This window comes from Symphalangus syndactylus, chromosome 12 (genome assembly GCF_028878055.3).
Source record: "Symphalangus syndactylus isolate Jambi chromosome 12, NHGRI_mSymSyn1-v2.1_pri, whole genome shotgun sequence".
Taxonomy (NCBI): Eukaryota; Metazoa; Chordata; class Mammalia; order Primates; family Hylobatidae; genus Symphalangus; species Symphalangus syndactylus.
The window spans coordinates 70,660,706-70,682,526 of NC_072441.2; the positions used below are offsets into that span (position 1 = coordinate 70,660,706).

Genomic DNA, 21,821 nt, shown 5'->3' on the forward strand with positions numbered 1-21,821 from the left:
TCTGGGCCCTTTCAGGTGCTTATGTGCATTTTGGGGTATAATTACCTCGTTTTGTCTATCTTTTCTTTCCAGCGTTTTGAGGATGCTGTGTGTCTATGTGAAAGGAAAGGAAAGTATGGTGAAAAGGGGCAATGATTTCAGCTTAAAAACAACACCAAAAACCCTCACCACTATACGATGAATTGTTAATAGTAAGAGAGATGAAGGGCTGTGAATTCATTGATGTAGTCACCAAAAGTTATAGCACCTGCATATTCCATTTCATCAATCACTGCATACCTAATACTAATTAGAACACATTATTGGATTAGCTTACCTCCATTTCTTCTCAAAGAAATCTTTACCAAATGTGTCTGGTGGGCATTTTGGAGGCGTAGCCAAAGATTGCTTGAATAAATCAGTTAGGTGAGCTGCAACTTTAAACATAGATGTATTTAACTTTTATCCCCACTTCTTTATAGGGCAACACACAATCGGTACACAAGTACTCATTTGAGATGCCTGTTTAGAGCCTATATTTAATCTATCAAGTGTTACTAGGACTTACATGACCAAGCTGTAATACAACAGAAAACTAGACTACTTTTATGAAATATCCTACTAGAAAACACACAACTTATAGTCAAAATGTAAAATGCAGTGATATCTTATTTATCCCATATTATTAGGGGAAATGGTATTTGAGTTAACTGAATTTCCTCATATCTGAAACAGTAAACCTTAAAACAAATTAACCATAATATTGAAATTGTTTTTCTGAATATTTTCCTGCTTCCTGAATCTAAGAACATGAATATAAGACAATGGTTGTTCAACAATTTAGGCAGCGATTCTCAGTTTATTCACAAAACATGATCTCGGTGGGATGTCAATGGGAGATTAAAAAAAGGAGAAGATTTTCATGTTTCATGGTTATATGAGTTTGGGAAACACTGATTTATACAAGGTTAAATAGGTTTCACTACTTTTCCGCATCTTTAATTAATGAATGTACATTGTGACTCTCTAAGAAAATAAGACAATATGAAGCATTATCCAAACTTATTTTAATATGAAACTCATTTTTGGTGGAGTCTTCTCATAGATGAGTGTTTTAGGAAATACTATGGGAGAATATTGATTTAGGATCATTTTAATTAATATGTCAGGGACAGCTATAAGTATGCAACAGCTGTTTATTTCCTGGAACTGTTTGTTTAAAAAAATATGTGAGTTTGTATTTCACTTTTGGAAAACCTATGTGTTTTCCTTTGTTGTGCCTGTTCCCTTGTCCCAGACGTTAAAAATTCAAAAGCTACAGGGTAGGGTTGCCAGATAAAGTATAGGGCCCCTGGTTAAATTTGAATTTCAAATAAACAAACAACTTTTTATTATAAGTATATCCCAGGCTTCTGGGGACATACTATGTCTCAACCTGCTTTGTGTTGCTATAAAATAATACCTGAGGCTGTGTAATTCATAAAGAAAAGAGGTTTCTTTGGCTCACAATTCTGCAGGCTGTACAAGAAGCATGGTGTGGGCATCTGCTTCTGGTGAGGGCCTTAGGCTACTTCCACTCATGGCAGCCGGGGAAGGGGAGCTGGCATGTATAGAGACCACATAATGAAAAAGGAAGCAACAGAGAGAGTGCAGATGCCAGACTCATTTTACCAACCAGCTCTCATGGCAACTAACAGAGTGGGAATTCACTCACCACCAAGAGGACAGAAGGTACCAAGACATTTATAAGGGATCCACCCCCATGACCCAAACACCTCCCACTAGGCCCCACCTCCCTCCAACATTGGGGATCAAATTTCTTTTCTTTTCTTTTCTTTTCTTTTTTGAGACAGGATCTTGCTCTGTTGCCCAGGCTGGAGTGCAGTGGCATGATCTCTGCTCATTGCAACCATCACCTACAAGGTGAAAGCTATCCTCCCACCTCAATCTCCAGAGTAGTTGGGACCACAGGCATGCACCACCACAATTGACTAATGTTTTTTTTTTTTTTTGTATTTTCTGTAGAGATGGGGTTTCATCATGTTGCCCAGGCGGGTCTCCAACTCCTGGGCTCAAGAGAACCACCCACTTTGGCCTCCCAAAGTGCTAGGATTACAGGCAAGAGCCACCAGGCCAGGCCTGGGGATCAAATTTCAACATGCTATTTAAAGGGGTCAAACATCCAAACTATAGTGTACTTATACTAAAAAAAATTATGTGTCATTCATCTAAAATTTAACTAGGCCTTCTTTATTTTTATTCACTAAATCTGGCCACCCTACTACAGGAGTTGCCCAGGGTAAAAGGGTGACCACAGAATATAGGGACAGGGAGACATAGGGGGTTGTGATGGACTCCTGTGATAGTCATTCTAAAGAAGCAGCTATCAATTATCTTCAGCCAAATTTACTATGTAATCATGTGAGATTTCCAGAGGAGAAAAATCTGGATAAACAACAACAACAACAACAACAACAATAAAAACAACTGTACAAGCCCAAACTGTGGAGGATACTCAGAACCTATCTGTGGGCTGAATGAAGTGCATGGCTGCCAGTTTATGATCTTTGCCATATGGCCAAAAAACAAAACAAAACAAAACAAAAACCCACCAAATTCTCTACTGCTTGTTTGCTGTGAGCTATGAAACCACCTAACCACATTTGTTAGGGCTTTGTATATATACCTCCAAATGAATATTCTCTGAATGAGATCTAAGAGTAAACTACTTGCACTACATACAGTGTAAAACAGTGCAAGGTTTTGATGACAACAGTGTAGTTGCTCAAAAATTCTGTGTGTGGGAGGGCGGGCTGTTGGTTGGTTGACTGTTTCCTTCCTATATCTTCATTATAGTTGAGGCTAGCATAAAAGTCAAATGTCAACATTTTTCACTTAATGGATGAAAGTTAAAGATGAATGAGAGAAAATCATGGTTTTCTAGGATCTCAAATCTCAGGCAGAACAATACAGGTAGAATGATTTACAAAAATAAACCACCACAACACAACATGGCCGATACAAGAATGGAGATATGTACATGGTGTCTTGTTATCAGGTAAGAGAATGACCGATAAGTGTATTTAAGATGATTCCTTTGAAATTTGTAAATATATTGCAGAAGAATATTAAATGCAACTTACCTTCAGTAACATGACTTTTTGTAGTTTCCTCCATTTTAGGGAAAGACTGAAATGAAGATAGAATTACTTAACAGTGATGATTATATTACTTACAAGACTTACTTTGTTTAGAAACATTTTCTCAAGTAGATCTTTTGTAAAAACTACTATAAAATGAATTAGTTTTAAAATACTGATATTGCCTTTGAAAACGGGCACAAGACAGGGACTCCCTCTCTCACCACTCCTATTCAACATAGTGTTGGAAATTCTGGCCAGGGCAATCAGGCAGGAGAAGGAAATAAAGGGTATTCAATTAGGAAAAGAGGAAGTCAAATTATCCCTGTTTGCAGATGACATGATTGTATATCTAGAAAACTCCATCATCTCAGCCCAAAATCTCCTCAAGCTGATAAGCAACTTCAGCAAAGTCTCAGCATACAAAATCAATGTACAAAAATCACAAGCATTCTTATACACCAATAACAGACAGACAGAGAGCCAAATCATGAATGAACTCCCATTCACAATTGCTTCAAAGAGAATAAAATACCTAGGAATCCAACTTACAAGGGATGTGAAGGACTTCTTCAAGGAGAACTACAAACCACTGCTCAATGAAATAAAAGAGGATACAAACAAATGGAAGAACATTCCATGCTCATGGATAGGAAGAATCAATATTGTGAAAATGGCCATACTGCCCAAGGTAATTTATAGATTCAATGCCATCCCCATCAAGCTACCAATGACTTCCTTCACAGAATTGGAAAAAACTATTTTAAAGTTCATATGGAACCAAAAAAGAGCCCGCATCGCCAAGTCAATCCTAAGCCAAAAGAACAAAGCTGGAGGCATCTTGCTACTTGACTTCAAACTATACTACAAGGCTACAGTAACCAAAACAGCATGGTACTGGTACCAAAACAGACATATAGACCAATGAAACAGAACAGAGCCCTCAGAAATAATGCCGCATATCTACAACTATCTGATCTTTGACAAACCTGACAAAAACAAGCAATGGAGAAAGGATTCCCCATTTAATAAATGGTGTTGGGAAAGCTGGCTAGCCATATGTAGAAAGCTGAAACTGGATCCCTTCCTTACACCTTATACAAAAATTAATTCAAGATGGATTAAAGACTTACATGTTAGACCTAAAACCATAAAAACACTAGAAGAAATCCTAGGCAATACCATTCAGGACATAGGCATGGGCAAGGACTTCATGTCTAAAACACCAAAAGCAATGGCAACAAAAGCCAAAATTGACAAATGGGATCTAATTAAAGAGCTTTTGCACAGCAAAAGAAACTACCATCAGAGTGAACAGGCAACCTACAGAATGGGAGAAAATTTTTGCAATCTACTCATCTGACAGAGGGCTAATATCCAGAATCTACAATGAACTCAAACAAATTTACAAGAAAAAAACAAACAACCCCATCAAAAAGTGGGCGAAGGACATGAACAGACACTTCTCACAAGAAGACATTTATGCAGCCAAAAGACACATGAAAAAATGCTCATCATCACTGACCATCAGAGAAATGCAAATCAAAACCTCAATGAGATACCATCTCACATCAGTTAGAATAGCCATCATTAAAAAGTCAGGAAACAACAGGTGCTGGAGAGGACATGGAGAAATAGGAACACTTTTACACTGTTGGTGGGACTGTAAACTAGTTCAACCATTGTGGAAGTCAGTGTGGCGATTCCTCAGGGATCTAGAACTAGAAATACCATTTGACACAGCCATCCCATTACTGGGTATATACCCAAAGGATTATAAATCATGCTGCTATAAAGACACATGCACATGTATGTTTATTGTGCCACTATTCACAATAGCAAAGACTTGCAACCAACCTAAATGTCCAACAACGATAGACTGCATTAAGAAAACGTGGCACATATACACCATGGAATACTATGCAGCCATAAAAAATGATGAGTTCATGTCCTTTGTAGGGACATGGATGAAACTGGAAACCATCATTCTCAGCAAACTATGGCAAGGACAAAAAACCAAACACCGCATGTTCTCACTCATAGGTGGGAATTGAACAATGAGAACACATGGACACAGGAAGGGGAATATCACACTCCGGGGACTGTTGTGGGGTGGGGATATGGGGGAGGGATAGCATCAGAAGATATACCTAATGCTAAATGACAAGTTAATGGGTGCAGCACACCAACATGGCACATGTATACGTATGTAACAAACCTGCACGTTGTGCACATTTACCCTAAAACTTAAAGTATAATAACAATAAAATAAAATAAAAATTAATTTTTGTAGGTCATTCCTTCTACTTAACAAATGTCTAAAAATGGAAATGATTTTAAGTTGTACAATTTACTTTTTCTTCTTCTTTCCTATTTCATTCATTAGTTCATTCAGCATTTCAGTAAATATCAATTTCTTTTGAAGACAATAAAAAGTTTTATTTAAGGGCCTTCAGAATTATTTGTGAAGGAAGAGCCTAAAATGTATTTGGAAAATGCAATATATAGAGAAATGGATTTCCACAAAAGTTGAAAATTATGAGGAGGGAGCAAATGTTTCATGGAAATGGCAGAAGCAGCTATTTCTTACTATATTTTGTCTTGAAACATTTAATATTGAAACAATAGTAAGAACACAGGTATACAAGGCATTTTCTCACCATAACCAGCTTGAGGAGATCAGCAGCATTTTCTCTCTCCTCCTCAGTTCTGGAATCTTTAACCATCATTTCCTGCAGCTCATCTTCTTTCTTTAGAATATGGTTTATGTAATCCTGAATCAGCAGAATAAAATAAATAGACAAAAACTACGAATTAGGAAGAGCGAGATACAAAAATGGTCATCAATTTGAAATATTACAAAAAATGAAGAATATATAGGCTTACAATGCTCAATAATTGTTTACTAGTTAAACAATCTGAAAATACTTTTTCTTAATATGTTAATAGGAAAAACCTGAAAAGTGCAAAAGCAAAGCTTTAAGGGCCACAGGATAGAACTGCCTGTTTCTAACTGTGCCTTCAAGTGTCCTCATCAATAAAATGGACACAGTTGGGTTAGATGATGTGTACAATCCTTTCAGCTATAGTTTTTTTTATTTTATCTGTAAATGGAATTTGCCTAGTTCATGTCTTTGCTTCCAAGAGAAACGTACTTTATTTTTTTCATATGTATTTGATCCATTTCCATAACTAATAATACCCTGCTCTGTGCCAGGTGCTAGGTATATAACCATAAATAAAACACATATAATCCCTGTACTGAGGGAGTTAACAAGCTTGAGATGTTATAGACATGATCATACAATTAACTATATATTTACAAATTCTTAGACTGCTTCCAAAGCCTTTTCCTTCATGGACAAATATATTAATATGTGGTTCTGTCTTTTTCCAGTGGTCACTATGTTTTCTATACAGTGACAAAGATGGAGGGCTCTATATAGTAATCACTAACAAAAAATTCTTACTTTTTCAACGTCTTTGGGGCTTCTTAATAATTTCTACACCTCATGGGAACCATTAAATATTTTCTACCTCTCAACCCTCTACTCTGAAAGACTGACATCCTTGTGTTGCACTGGATAAATATTGGTAGAATTACATAATTTCAGGTTTCTTAGGAAACCAAGAGCAATGATTGCTGTTTTTGATTCTTTTGGGTCAGGTTACCTAGATTCCATTACCTTAAGGGAAACCTGCAGCCTCAGTTTCACCTCATTCTTTATGACCTCATGCTGAATGAATTGTCGCATCTGTAGCACACTGGGGCTCTTGAGTATGGCACCCGGGGCACTCACTAGCTGTTTGGACTCAATGCAAAGGCCTTTCCAAATCTGAGTGCCAAACGGAGGTCCTGGAGTTTTTTTCTGTTAACGAAACAAAGCAATAAAACCACCAAAGAAATCAGAATGTTTTCACATTCAAATTTTTTTAACTGTTCATTTATTATGTAGATATCATAATAACTTTTTAGGGACACAGTGGTGAAAAAAAAAATCCTTAACCTCAAAAAGTTCTGCAAATATAAGGAAAATCGATAACAACTGGGCATGCTTTCCTTTTTATTTATGTTACCAAGATACTGGATATTTTAAAATTCTGTTGCATGGTGTCCTGGGTAGGATGTAGAAGAGTCCTAAGCAATGTAATAGCAGTCTAGCTTATGACAAATGGATATGGCTATTTCTTAGTACCCAGAAATAGCTGAAGACATTTGGAACTGAGCAGTCTTTCACTTTCTGGTTCTGTGTTCATTTTGACCTAAAAAGATTCTTTGTGAGAGAAATAACTCCATAGATCTGGGCCATCTTTGAGCTTAATCTAGATTAAGCATGCCTCCAGAGTCTGAGGATCTCTGGGGTAGAAAAATCTACCTTAGAGTAAACTCACACTATATGTTATACTTGTGATGGATTTTCAGGAATGGTGTGCTTTGCTGCCCTACTATGTCCTCAGGTGTGCTGGATGTGCTTCATTTCAAAAGGCCTGGCCAGTGACAGCCACTTAGGGGCTTTGCAGGCCTGTGCCACTCCTACCAGGTCAGAGCATAAACATTTCGGAGGATGAGAATAAACTTCCTTCAGTAATATTAGATGTGGCATACTCTTTGTCATCATGTAGTACTTACAATTTGGATATAGCCTTAGTGTGCCATTTGGTGTGACCTCCTAATTTTCAGAGAAGGAAATGGAGACCCAGTGTGACTTGTCCAAGATCCCACATTAATAAGGGGTAGAATCAGGACCAGAATTCAAGTCACCTTCATCTTACCGTGTTGACTACAGCCACCTAATTTAACCACAGGGCTAGGAGGTTATTGTAATCTTAAATGTTCATCATCTGTGTTTGCTATTACAAGGTTTAGTGTAGGACAGCAAAAATGATGACAATAAAAAACATTATCTCAATTAACACTACTATCAATCTCTGATCATACTATCAATAGCTTCACTGATTTAATTATTTAACACCTGACAATATGTTGGACATGTGACATAAATTGCTTGTAAAATGAAATGGTAAATTATGCAAGATGCAGGACTTCATTGATTCTTACCCAAGATATTTTATTTTAAAAAAAAAAATTTAGCTGGAGCTTCTCTTAACTGACATAATTACAATGTTTACTTTCTAACACTGCAATTGCAAATATGCGTATAATCCTTCATATTATTCTTAGATGGTCAGTTTGTGCATTTTTAATATATGAAGAAAAAAGGGAGAGTAAAAGGCACAAAATTGTGTGTTAAAATTAACAAATAAGAAATGATAGAAGGAAAGATTTCTGTATGATATAATATCAGTAATTCCATGACAGAGGTGTAACCTGGTTTACTCAGAAAGCATGTTTGCATATTATAGGAAGATGTTCAAGCCTGCAATACAGGATAAAGGAAATGAAACTGAAATGAGCTAGCCAGGAGTATTCCTCTAAAATGTTGTTGCCCCATCTACAAATGTTAGAATCTTCAAATATAAAACTCCTTGAGCACATTAACAATTTACATAAGAATGAAAATATATGAATATATGGGAGGAGACCTAAGACTCTGGTCCACTGCCCTTGGATGGATGTATATGCTAATATAATGACTTTTTAGAAGAAATTATATACCTCAACTGAGGGAAATGTTTCCCATGACCTTGACTGGAGATTAGGAGGGACAATTGTATCTTCCTTTTTTATTAGCCACGGTGATGCTTCATGGAAAGGGCGAAGGACTGTGATGGTCAGGGTGCCTGGTTCAGAGAAAGTTGTCAGAAGACCATTACCCATCGAAAGTACTCAGAGAAAATGAAAATGCATTGACTAAATTCAACAAGCTCTTTTTGAACAGACTTAGACATGAAAGACTAATGAGACACAATGACTATACTTAGGAACCTTACAATCAAATAAGAAGAATGAAGCTTTTAGTCACTGTGACACCTAGAGACTGGATTTAGATCACCTGGAAGTATTCATTGACACCTCACTGTCCCTCACCAATCACATACAAGTTCTGTCAGTTCTTCCAATAAACTTGTTGAGTCCATCTTTTTCCCTCTCTGTGAACTCTACTTTATGTGCCTCAAAAAGATCCTGCTCTAGACTACAGCAACAACTGGCTTTGCCACCTATATATACTCTGTGAATGAACCTTCCCTTGCAGTCAGGGTGACTGATTATGTTAGTCCATGATGAAAACTCTTTTTTGCCTTCACATCGCTCATGAGATAAAATATGGTCCTTAACATTCTTTTGCCCCTACCTCAACTTGTACTGTTCTTCCCCTCTGTGCTTCAGCTACTCTGGCCTTTCCCCCAACTCGTGTTTTCCAATGCTTTATGCTTTCTCCTTTATGTTTTCTTTTCCAAGAAAGCTCTCTCTCTTACCTTAATTAACCATTACCTACCCACTAGCTCTTGACTCAGGTGTCTTCAGGGAAGCCTTCTTGACTATGTCAGTTTCTTCTGTTAGATTCTCTCAAAGAACTATGTTCTTTTCCCTCATAGACCTTATCCCAAGTTATAATCATACAGTTGTGTGACTTTATAATTAACATCTACCTCCCCCAGTAACCTAAAAGCTCCACTGAAACAGGGTCCATGCCTGTTTTAGTTTACCATTGTATTCCTAACACCCAGCTAGTGTTTAGTACACAGTGGTTTGCCAAGTAGAGGCTAGTTAAATGACTAACAAACCAATGTGAGATGAATTCTTATTCTCCCACAGTTCCATACATGCACCACACTGACTGAGGGTCAGTCAGAGTCCCCCATGTTCCATATTCACAAAGAGCAAGGTGTATTAATGTCATGCACATGTGCATTGATACACTAAAAGTTACAAGGGCACAGAAATGCAGGCATATTTATAAATGCACACAAAATGTATCCCAAAACACAGAGAAAAGATGAAATAACACACACACACACACACACAAACATATAAACCTAGGCACAGCACATAGGTTTTGTATGCAGATAATATGTAGACTTATATCTATATTTAAATACACATATTACATATATTGGATGGTTCTCAATGTGATATGTATCTCTAACCTCTGGCAACACACCCATTTCTTTGAAGTTGATGAAAACAACATAAGTACCCAATGAATATAGATTATATAACTTATCAGGTATTTCAGGTTGGCATTATAACTCACCTATCAATTTCATCAAAGCAACATCTTCAAAATGACAAAAAAATGAATTTACAAGAGATATCTCACTGTTCTTTGTTTTTTCTTACCAAGATGAAATGAACTCATAAATCAGAACTTTGGTACATACCTAAACACAGATACAAATCTGCTTATAGGAGAAGAGGGATACATACTCAGTGTACGCAGATTGGTGCTCAGATATATCTTGATATACACCTAAATTCAAGTAGCTATATAAATAAGTTGATATGACTTATTCATGTCAACTTATTTCTGCTCTACTTTCCAAAGTAGAGCAGAAAAGTGAGCAAAGCAGAAAAAGTAAGATGACGTGAAGATAGACTGGATAGTAAGGAGGATGAGAATTGGCGAAGAGACACCATGCATTCCAGACAGCATGGGTCCTCTACCTGGCTGTTCCTGCACTGGCTCTTGGAGAACAAGAGTATTTGATTCTTTATATGCCAAAGATAGATACTCTTCTATGTCACTGTCTCGAAGAAGTTCCATTCCTGATCCATCAGCATACATAACAAAAAACCTATTTGAAGAAATAAAATTATAATAACTTCAAGTATTCAGTTAAAATGCTCCTTGAGCTTAGAATTAAAAGTAAAATTATAGTATTATTATTTTACCTGGGGACATGTTCACCATAGATTTGCTGATGATTCTTTTCAAGGTGCATAGAGGACAGACTATCATAGCCCTCAGTTTTTTCATTTAAATCATCTTCCAGTTTTTTTTCAGGTAATATAGTTGATATGCTACCATCAACCATGACCTAAGGGATAAAGTATGTAAGCAACTAAAAGAAAAGAAAGTCATAATGCTTATACTTCTGCTGATCCAATTTGAGAAAACAGATGATTTGGTGGGTTTACTCAGAAAATTGGAGATGTTTATTTGCAAGGTATTGTTTACTAAGTAGAGACTGCATTAATAAAAGTAAAAACCTAGCAGCATAACTCTACCTATAAATGACACCTAGAACAGGAACACAGACTGAAACATATTCAGAATGAAGTGAATAGGATGGGGAAGCTACTCCAAACCTCATACTATGAAGATAAGTTCAAGGAATTGGGAATTTAAACATGGGGGAATGGGTACTCATGCAATAGTTGTCTTGAATTATTTGGAAGGACATTTTTATGGAAGAGGCTTATAATCTGGGATTTCAAACACAGAGTTGTGGCTCATGGGTAGAATACATAGGGAAACAGATTTAGTATGAATATGAGAAAAAATGTTCTAGTCCTTTATTACTGTCTAAATATGGCATGGGTCTCTCCAGGAAGGGGTGTGATTCATGCTGCAAGACCACTGAAGGGGGTGCCCAAGAGGAGTATCAATGCCCAGAGAAATGCTTGGCCTAGAGGGTTTTGAGCTTTAAGTTTCTACTTCAATTTGTTGTAAATTGAAATTTGTCAGTTTGAACTCATGCTGTGAAGAGTTTCAGTTACTTAGCAAAGAAAAAATAAGCTGGATCAGGGCTTATCTACATATCAAAACAAAGTTAGGAATTCTGTTGTATAACTCCAAATCTAAAAAATAACTTCATACCTACTAGCTGATAGACAAAATTTCACTGTTGAATGAGAAGTAAAAAAAAAAAAAAAAAGATAAATGCCTAGAGCAATGGTTCGCAAATCTTTTTTGTCACAGGCACGATAGTAAATATTTCAGAGTTTGAGTTTGCAGGCCATACATTCTCTGTTACCAACTACTCAACTCTGCCATTATTCTGCAAAGCAGCCATAGACAGTATGTAAACAAATGAGCATGACTGTGTTCCAATAAAACTTTATAAAACGACATTGAAATTTGTATTTCCTATAATTTTATTGTGTCTTCCTCTTTTGTTTTTTCAAAAACAATTGAAGCATATATGAAACTCTTTTTAGTTCATGGGCTATAGATAAACAAGTGGCCATCGTTTGCCAATTCCTGACCTAGAGGTGAGGGGATAGTCTTGGTGTTGAAAGACAAAGAAGCAAATATTTTCTCACATTCTGTAGGTTGTCTGTTTAGTCTGTTGATAGTTTCTTTTGCTGTACAGAAGCTTTTTAGTTTAATTAGGTCCCATTTGTCAGTTTTTGCTTTTGTTGCAATTGCTTTTGGTGTCTTTGCCATGATATCTTTGCCAGAGTCTGTGACCAGAATGGTATTTTCTGGGTTTTCTTCAAGGGTTTTTGTAGTTTAGGTTTTACATTTAAGTCTTTAATACATCTTGAGACAATTGTTGTATATGGTGTAAGGAAGGGGTCTAGTTTCAACCTTCTGCATATAGCTATCCATTTATCCCAGTACCATTTATTGACTAGGGAGTCCTTTCCTCATTGCTTGTTTTGTTGGTTTTGTTGAAGATCAGATGATTGTAGGTGTGCAACTTTATATCTGGGCTCTTTATTTGGTTCCATTGGTCTATGTGTCTGTTTTAGTACTGGTATCATGCTATTTTGGTTATTGTAGCCCTGTAGTACAGCTGAAGTTGGGTAATGTGATGCCTCAACCTTTGTTCCTTTTGCTTAGGATTGCTTTGGCTATTTGGGCTCTTTTTTTGGTTCCACGTGAATTTTAGAATAGCTTTTTCTAATTCTGTGAAGAATGTCATTGGTACTGTGACAGAAATAGCCTTGAATCTGTAAATTGCTTTGGGCAGTATGGCCATTTTAACACTATTGATTCTTCCTATCCATGATCATGGAATGTTTTCCCATTTGGTTGTGTCATCTCTGATTTCTCTTATCAGTGTTTTGTAATTCTCAGTGTAGAGAACTTTCACCTCCCTGGTTAGCTGTATTCTTAGGTATTTTATTTTTTGGTGGCTATTGTGAATAGGATTGTGTTCTTTTATTATTATTATTATAGTTTAAGTTCTAGGGTACATGTACACAACATGCAGGTTTGATACATAGGTATACATGTGCCATGTTGGTTTGCTGCACTCATCAACCCATCATTTACATTAGGTATTTCTCCTAATGCTATCCATCCCCCAGCCTCCTACCCCCTGACAGGCAACCGTGTGTGATGTTCCCCATCCTGTGTCCAAGTGTTCTCATCGTTCAATTCCCACCTATGAGTGAGAACATGTGGTGTTTGGTTTTCTGTCCTTGTGACAGTTTGCTGAGAATGATGGTTTCCAGCTTCATCCATGTCCATGCAAAGGACATGAACTCATCCTTTTTTATGGATGCATAGTATTCCATGGTGTATATGTGCCACATTTTTTTAATCCAGTCTATCATTGATGGACATTTGGGTTGGTTCCAAGTCTTTGCTATTGTTATTAGTGCAGCAGTAAACATATGTGTGCATGTGTCTTTATAGCAGCATGATTTAGAATCCTTTGGGTATATACCAAGTAATGGGATTGCTGGGTCAAATGGTATTTCTGGTTCTAGGTCCTTGAGGAATCACCACACTGTCTTCCACAATGGTTGAGGTAATTTACACTTCCGCCAACAGTGTAAAAGCGTTCCTATTTCTCCACATCCTCTCCAGCACCTGTTGTTTCCTGACTTTTTAATGATTGCCATTCTAACTGGCGTGTGATGGTATCTCATTGTGGTTGTGATTTGTATTTCTCTGATGACCATGATGATGAACATTTTTTCATGTGTCTGTTGGCTGCATAAATGTCTTCTTTTGAAAAGTGTCTTTTCATATCCTTTGCCCACTTTTTGATGGGGTTGTTTTTTTCTTGTAAATTTGTTTAAGTTCTTTGTAGATTCTTTGTAGATTAGCCCTTTGTCAGACGGGTAGATTGCAAAATTTTTTTCCCATTCTGTAGGTTGCCTGTTCACTCTGATGGTAGTTTCTTTTGCTGTACAGAGGCTCTTTAGTTTAATTAGATCTCATTTGTCTAGTTTGGCTTTTGTTGCCATTGCTTTTGGTGTTTTAGTCATGAAGTGCTTTCTCATGCCTATGTCCTGAATGGTATTGCTTAGGTTTTCTTCTAGGGTTTTTATGGTTTTAGGTCTAACATGTAAGTCTTTAATCCATCTTGAATTAATTTTTGTATAAGGTGTAAGGAAGGGATCCAGTTTCAGCTTTCTACATATGGCTAGCCAGTTTTCCCAGCACCATTTATTAAATAGGGAATCCTTTCCCCATTTCTTGTTTTTGACAGGTTTGTCAAAGAACAGATGGTTGTAGATGTGTGGTGTTATTTCTGAGGCCTCTGTTCTGTTCCATTGGTCTATATCTCTGTTTTGGTACCAGGACCATGCTGTTTTGGTTACTGTAGCCTTGTAGTATAGTTTGAAGTCAGGTAGCATGGTGCCTCTAGCTTTGTTCTTTTGGCTTAGGATTGACTTGGCAATGCGGGCTCTTTCTTGGTTCCATATGAACTTTAAAGTAGTTTTTTTCCAATTCTGTGAAGAAAGTCATTGGTAGCTTGATGGGGATGGCAATGAATCTATAAATTACCTTGGGCAGTATGGCCATTTTCACGATACTGATTCTTCCTATCCATGAGCATGGAATGTTCTTCCATTTGTTTGTATCCTCTTTTATTTCATTGAGCAGTGGTTTGTAGTTCTCCTTGAAGAGGTCCTTCACATCCCTTGTAAGTTGGATTCCTAGGTATTTTATTCTCTTTGTAGCAATTGTGAATGGGTGTTCACTCATGAGTTGGCTCTCTGTTTGTCTGTTATTGATGTATAGGAATGCTTGTGATTTTTGCACATTTATTTTGTATCCTGAGATTTGCTGAAGTTGCTTATCAGCTTGAGGAGATTTTGGGCTGAGACGATGGGGTTTTCTAAATATACAATCATGTCATCTGCAAACAGAGACAATTTGACTTCCTCTTTTCCTAACTGAATACCCTTTATTTCCTTCTCTTGCTTGATTGCCCTGGCCAGAACTTCCAACACTATGTTGAATAGGAGTGGTGAGAGCGGGCATCCTTGTCTTGTGCTGGTTTTCAAAGGGAATGCTTCCAGTTTTTGCCCATTCAGTATGATATTGGCTGTGGGTTTGTCATAAATAGCCCTTATGATTTTGATATACGTTCCATCAATACCTAATTTATTGAGAGTTTTTAGCATGAAGTGCTGTTGAATTTTGTCGAAGGCCTTTTCTGCATCTATTGAGATAATCACGTGGTTTTTGTTGTTGGTTCTGTTTATGTGATGGATTATGTTTAATGATTTACATATGTTGAACCAGACTTGCATCCTGGGGATGAAGCCAATCTGAACATGGTGGATAGGTTTTGATGTGTGGCTAGATTCAGTTTGCCAGTATTTTATTGAGGATTTTCGCGTTGATGTTCATCAGGGATATTGGTCTAAAATTCTCTTTTTTTGTTGTGTCTCTGCCAGGCTTTGGTGTCAGGATGATGTTGGCCTCTTAAAATGAGTTAGGGAGGATTCCCTCTTTTTCTATTGATTGGAATAGTTTCAGAAGGAATGGTACCAGCTCCTCTTTGTACCTGTAGTAGAATTCGGCTGTGAATTCGTCTGGTCCTGGATTTTTTTTGGCTAGTAGGCTATTAATTATTGCCTCAATTTCAGAGGCGGTTACTGGTCTATTCAGAGATTCAAATTCTTCCTGGTTTAGGCTTGGGAGGGTGTATGTGTCCAGGAATTTAGCCATTTCTTCTAGATTTTCTAGTTTATTTGCATAGAGGTGTTTATAGTATTCTCCGATGGTAGTTTGTATTTCTGTGGGATCGGTGGTGATATCTCTTTTATCATTTTTTATTGAGTCTACTTGATTCCTCTCTCTTTTCTTCTTTATTAGTCTTGCTAGTGGTCTATCAAAATTTTGTTGATCTTTTCAAAAAACCAGCTTCTGGCAATTCATTGATTTTTTGAAGGGTTTTTTGTGTCACTATCTCTTTCAGTTCTGCTCTGATCTTAGTTATTTCTTGTCTTCTGCTAGCTTTTGAATTTGTTTGCTCTTGCTTCTCTAGTTGTTTTAATTGTGATGTTAGGGTGCTGATTTTAGATATTTCCTGCTTTCTCTTATGGGCATTTAGTGCTACAAACTTCCCTTTACACACTGCTTTAAATGTGTCCCAGAGATTCTGGTACGTTGTGTCTTTGTTCTCATTGGTTTCAAAGAACATCTTTATTTCTGCCTTCATTTTGTTATTTACCCCGTAGTCATTCAGGAACAAGTTGTTAAGTTTCCATGTAGTTGTGTGGTTTTGAGTGAGTTTCTTAATCCTGAGCTCTAATTTGATTGCACTGTGGTCTGAGAGACAGTTTGTTGTGATTTCTGTTCTTTTACATTTGCTGAGGAGTGCTTTACTTCCAATTATGTGGTCAGTTTTAGAATAAGTGCGATGTGGTGCTGAGAAGAATGTATATTCTGTTGATTTGGGGTGGAGAGTTCTGTAGATGTCTATTAGTTCTGCTTGGTGCAGAGCTGAGTTCAAGTCCTGGATATCCCTGTTAACCTTCTGTCTCGTTGATCTGTCTAATATTGACAGTGAGGTGTTAAAGTCTCCCATTATTATTGTGTGGGAGTCTAAGTCTCTTTGTAGGTCTCTAAGGACTTGCTTTATGAATCTGGTTGCTCCTGTATTGGGTGCATATATATTTAGAATAGTTAGTTCTTCTTGTTGAATTGATCCCTTTACAATTATGTAATGGCCTTCTTTGTCTCTTTTGATCTTTGTTGGTTTAAAGTCTGTTTTATCAGAGACTACGACTGCAACCCCTGCTTTTTTTTTTTTCTTTCCATTTGCTTGGTATATCTTCCTCCATCCCTTTATTTTGAGTCTATGTGTGTCTTTGCACATGAGGTGGGTCTCCCGAATACAGCACACTGATGTCAGGTCTTGACTCTTTATCCAATTTGCCAGTCTATGTCTTTTAATTGGGGCATTTAGCCCATTTACATTTAAGGTTAATATTGTTATGTGTGAATTTGATCCTGTCATTATGATGTTAGCTGGTTATTTTGCCCATTAATTGATGCAGTTTCTTCATAGCATAGATGGTCTTTACAATTTGGCATGTTTTTGTAGTAGCTGGTACCAGTTGTTTCTTTCCATGTTTAGTGCTTCCTTTGGGTGCTCTTGTAAGGCAGGCCTGGTGGTGACAAAATCTCTCAGCATTTGCTTGTCTGTAAAGGATTTTATTTCTCCTTCACTTATGAAGCTTAGTTTGGCTGGATATGAAATTCTGGGTTGAAAATTCTTTTCTTTCAGAATGTTGAATATTGGCCCCCACTCTCTTGTGGCTTGCAGGGTTTCTGCTGAGAGATCTGCTGTTAGTCTGATGGGCTTCCCTTTGTGGTAACTCAACCTATCTCTCTGGCTGCCATTAACATTTTTTACTTCATTTCATCCCTGGTGAATTTGACACTATGTATCTTGGGGATACTTTTCTCGAGGAGTATCTTTGTGATGTTCTCTGTATTTTCTGAATTTGAATGTTGGCCTGCCTTGCTAGATTGGGAAAGTTCTCCTGGATAATATCCTGAAGAGTGTTTTACAACTTGGTTCCATTCTCTCCGTCACTTTCAGGTACACCAATCAAACATAGATTTCATCTTTTCACATATTCCCATATTTCTTGGAGGCTTTGTTTGTTTCTTTTTACTCTAAATTTCTTTTCTCACTTTATTTTATTAATTTGATCTTCAATCACTTATACCCTTTCTTCCACTTGATCAAATCAGCTATTGAAGCTTGTGCATGTGTCATGAAGTTCTCGTGCCATGGTTTTTAGCTCCATGAGGTCATTTAATGTCTTCTCTACACTGTTTGTTCTAGTTAGCCATTCGTCTTAAGCTTTTTTCAAGGTTTTTAGCTTCCTTGCGATGGGTTTGAACATGTTCCTTTAGCTCAGAGAAGTTTGTTATTACCAACCTTCTGAAGCTTACTTCTGTCACCTCGTCAAAGTCAGTCTCCATCCAGCTTTGTTCTGTTGCTGGCAAGGAGCTGCAATCCTTTGGAAGAGAAGCACTCTGATTTTTAGAATTTTCAGCTTTTCTGCTCTGGTTTCTCCCCATCTTTGTGGTTTTATTTACCTTTGGTCTTTTATGTTGGTGACCTACAGATGGGGTTTTGGTGTAGATGTCCTTTTTGTTGATGCTGATACTATTCTTTTCTGTTTGTTAGTTTTCCTTCTAAAAGTCACGTCCCTCAGCTGCAGGTCTGTCGGAGTATGCTGGAGGTCCACTCCAGACCCTGTTTGCCTAGGTATCACCAGTGGAGGCTGCAGAACAACAAATATTGCAGAACAGCAAATATTGCTGCCTGATCCTTCCTCTGGAAGCTTCGTCCCACAGGGGCACCTGCCTATATGAGGTGTCTGTTGGCCCCTACTGGGAGGTGTCTCCCAGTTAGGCTACACAGGGGTCAGGGACCCACTTGAGGAGGCAATCTGTCCATTCTCAGAGTTCAAGTGCCATTTTGGGAGAACCACTGCTCTCTTCAGGGGTGTCAGACAAGGATGTTTAAGTCTGCAGAAGTTGTCTGCTGCCTTTTGTTCAGCTAAGCCCTGCCCACAGAGATGGAGTCTAGAGGCAGTAGGCCTTGCTGAGCTGTGGTGGGCTTTGCCCAGTTCAAGCTTCCTGGCTGCTTTGTTAATCTACTTAAGCCTCAGTAATGGTGGATGCCCCTCCCCCCAGCCAGGCTGCTGCCTCGGAGTTCGATCTCAGGCTGCTGTGCTAGCAGTCAGCAAGGCTCCACGGGCATGAGACCCACCAAGCCAGGCATAGGAGAGAATCTCCTTGTCTGTCGGTTGCTAGGACCATTGGAAAAGCACAGTATTTGGGCAGGAATGTCCTGTTTTTCCAGGTACAGTCTGTCATGGCTTCCCTTGGCTAGGAACAGGAAATCCCCCACACCTTGTACTTCCCGGGTAAGGCGATGCCCTGCCCTGCTTCATCTTGCCCTCCGTGGGCTGCACCTACTGTCCAACCGGTCCCAGTGAGATGAACCCGGTACTTCAGTTGGAAATGCAGAAATCACCCATCTTCTGCATCAATCATGCTGGGAGCTACAGATTGGAGCTGCTCCTATTTGGCCATCTGCAGGATTGTGCTCTTGATTTGGCACTCAGCTTGGATGTTGGTCCACTTTCCCACTTTCAACCTTACTGTATCCTTCTTACCATCTTACTCTGTGACTACTCAAAGAAAATTGCCTGCTGTCTTGTGTTTGCTCTGACTTCAACTTGGATAAGGACCATTGCCACATCATTCTTTATGTTGGCATTATTTTCAGATGTCTGCTACTGTTTCTTCCTTTCTGTTCTAATTTTTTATTTAGCCTTAACATTTCTATCCCACCAATTATTCGGCTTGCCATTCTCCATTAAAGTACACTTAAGAATCAAAGGAAATGTATTGACATTCATTACTACTTGCCCAAAGTATTGGCAGTAAGTGGATAATTAATCCCAAGGCAACTAAGGTAAAAATCTACATGGAAGCTTTGTAGTGTGAAATATCTCAAAAGCAAAGCCACAGGCTCTCTCTCCATACCAAAGGTGCACTTTACCTGAAAAGTGTTTCCCTCAGGATCTCGAACCTCACAGATAACCTCTGAAGTATGCCTCATGATGTACCTGCCAGCTCTCAGCTGCTCACACTTTTGAAAAGGATAGTATATATTACTGTTTGATTCATGGCAGTACATAGCTGAACAATCCTTGTCAATATAAAGACAGCCTGTGTTTGGAGGTAACACCTGAAAGAGTAACAGAAGGAGAAAAATTATTAAAATTTTCTTGTTCAATATGTGGGACTTGGAAAATCATTTTAGGAAAAAGAATATCTATAGATCCTAGTCACAAACTGTGTTTGCAGGAGGAAAACATTAACCAAGAGAGGACTTAAGGTTTGAAAAGGGCTACTTGATAAAGAGGCAAACTGAATAGTTAGGATATCATTTCTCCTGTATTCTCATATCTTATCTGCTCACTTTAATATCTCTTCTAAGTAATTGTCTCATGCCCCCTTATTTCCAATATTTAATATATTTTAGCTGAGGTTACATACATGTTTGGCCCTATTCGTCCTATTCTAAATGTTTGGGGTTGTTTGTGATCTTGGATAAGAAGCATCTCTGAAAGGGTATAAAACTGTGGGATAAGTGCTCTTAGAAACTCATCTCTCCTCTCTCTGGTGGCTGACACAGTCCTTAAGTAATAGACTTCATGTAATGAATTCTGGTTCAAACAGATCTTTTTCTGAAATATAATGTACATATCATAGATTTACCCTTTAAAAGTGTATAATTCCGTGGGTTTTAGTATATTCAAAAATGTGTGAAGCCATTATCACTAATTCCACAACACTTTTATCATCCTCCAAAGAAACGCTGATCCTGTTAGAAATCTTTCTGGATCACTAGGCCTTAGGCCCTGGCAATCACTAATCTACTGTCTATGGATATACCTATTCTAGATACTTCATTTAAATGGAAGCATGTACTCTGTGGCCTTTTGTGTCTGGCTTCTTTCAGTTAGCATAATGTTTTCAAGGTTCACTCATTTTGTAGCACACAGTACTTTCTTCCATTTTATGGATAAGTAATACTCCATTGTATGGCTATATCAGATTTTCTTTATTCACGTATGAGTTGGCATCATTTGGGTTGTTTTCAGTTTTGCTATTATTAGAAATGTTGCTGTAAATATTGTGTACCAGTTTTTGTGCAATGTATGTTTTCTCTTGGATATATATCTAGGAGTGGAATTGCTGGGTCATATGACAACTAAGTTTACCTTTTGAGGAAGTGCCAAGTTGTTTTCCAAAGTGACTATACCATTTTCCAAGTGACTAACCACTTTCCAAAGTGACTTATACCATCAGCAATTTATGAGGGTTCCAATTTCTCCATACCTTTGCTAACACTTGCGATTATCTGTCTTTTTGATTACAGTTTTCTAGTCGTTGTGAAGTGCTATCTCATTGCAGTTTGCGCTGCAGCTCCCTCACTACTAATGATGTTGAGCATCTTTTCTCGGCTTATTTGCCATTTGCATGTATTCTTTGGAGAAATTCAAATCCTTTGTTCATTTTAAAGTGGATTATTAGTCTTTTTATTGTTGAGTTGTGAGAGTTCTAAGTTGTAGGGTACTCTGTACATGAGACCATTATCAGTTATATGATTTTCAAATAACATCTTCTATTCTGTAGTTTATCTTTTCATGTTCTTGGTGCTGTCCTTTGAATCACAAACTTTTTTTTGATTTTGGTAAAGCTTGTATGTTTGACATCGTATCTAAGAAACTATTGCCTAATCAAAAACATGAAAATTTATATCTATGTTTCCTTTCATCTCTCACTTCCAGCACCTTCCTTGCCCCATAATAATCTACACTGGATGAAGAGGTGGAAGGGTAACATTCTGAGAAGAGATGAGAGGGATAAACTGACTTCAGCAACTTTCACAGTAACAAATGCTTGTCAGTGAGATCTTTGTCCATCATCTGCTAGCTTTTAGCTCTCAGTATCTAGTGACATTGTTTGCAATATCTTTGCTCTAATGTCCTTTCTCCAGCAAGTGAAAAGCTGAAGGCAAGTCCTTTTAAGGCTAAAGGAACTGCATGCTGACACTGGATGG

General features: G+C 37.8%; 1 protein-coding gene across 6 annotated transcripts in view; it reads right to left on the reverse strand.

Annotated features, from left to right (window-relative positions):
- Positions 1-21,821, reverse strand: part of SPAG17 (sperm associated antigen 17) — a 238,646-nt gene that overhangs the window by 34,247 nt on the left and 182,578 nt on the right. For all 6 annotated transcript variants that reach the window (XM_063624696.1, XM_063624697.1, XM_063624699.1 and 3 more), the window contains exons 32-40: positions 19,752-19,940; positions 10,915-11,060; positions 10,687-10,817; positions 8,737-8,861; positions 6,806-6,988; positions 5,780-5,893; positions 3,123-3,168; positions 317-416; positions 46-93 (exon numbers count right to left, since the gene is read on the reverse strand). In XM_063624696.1, coding sequence (XP_063480766.1) covers positions 46-93; positions 317-416; positions 3,123-3,168; positions 5,780-5,893; positions 6,806-6,988; positions 8,737-8,861; positions 10,687-10,817; positions 10,915-11,060; positions 19,752-19,940 — 1,082 coding nt within the window. The remainder of the gene's footprint in view (positions 1-45; positions 94-316; positions 417-3,122; positions 3,169-5,779; positions 5,894-6,805; positions 6,989-8,736; positions 8,862-10,686; positions 10,818-10,914; positions 11,061-19,751; positions 19,941-21,821) is intronic.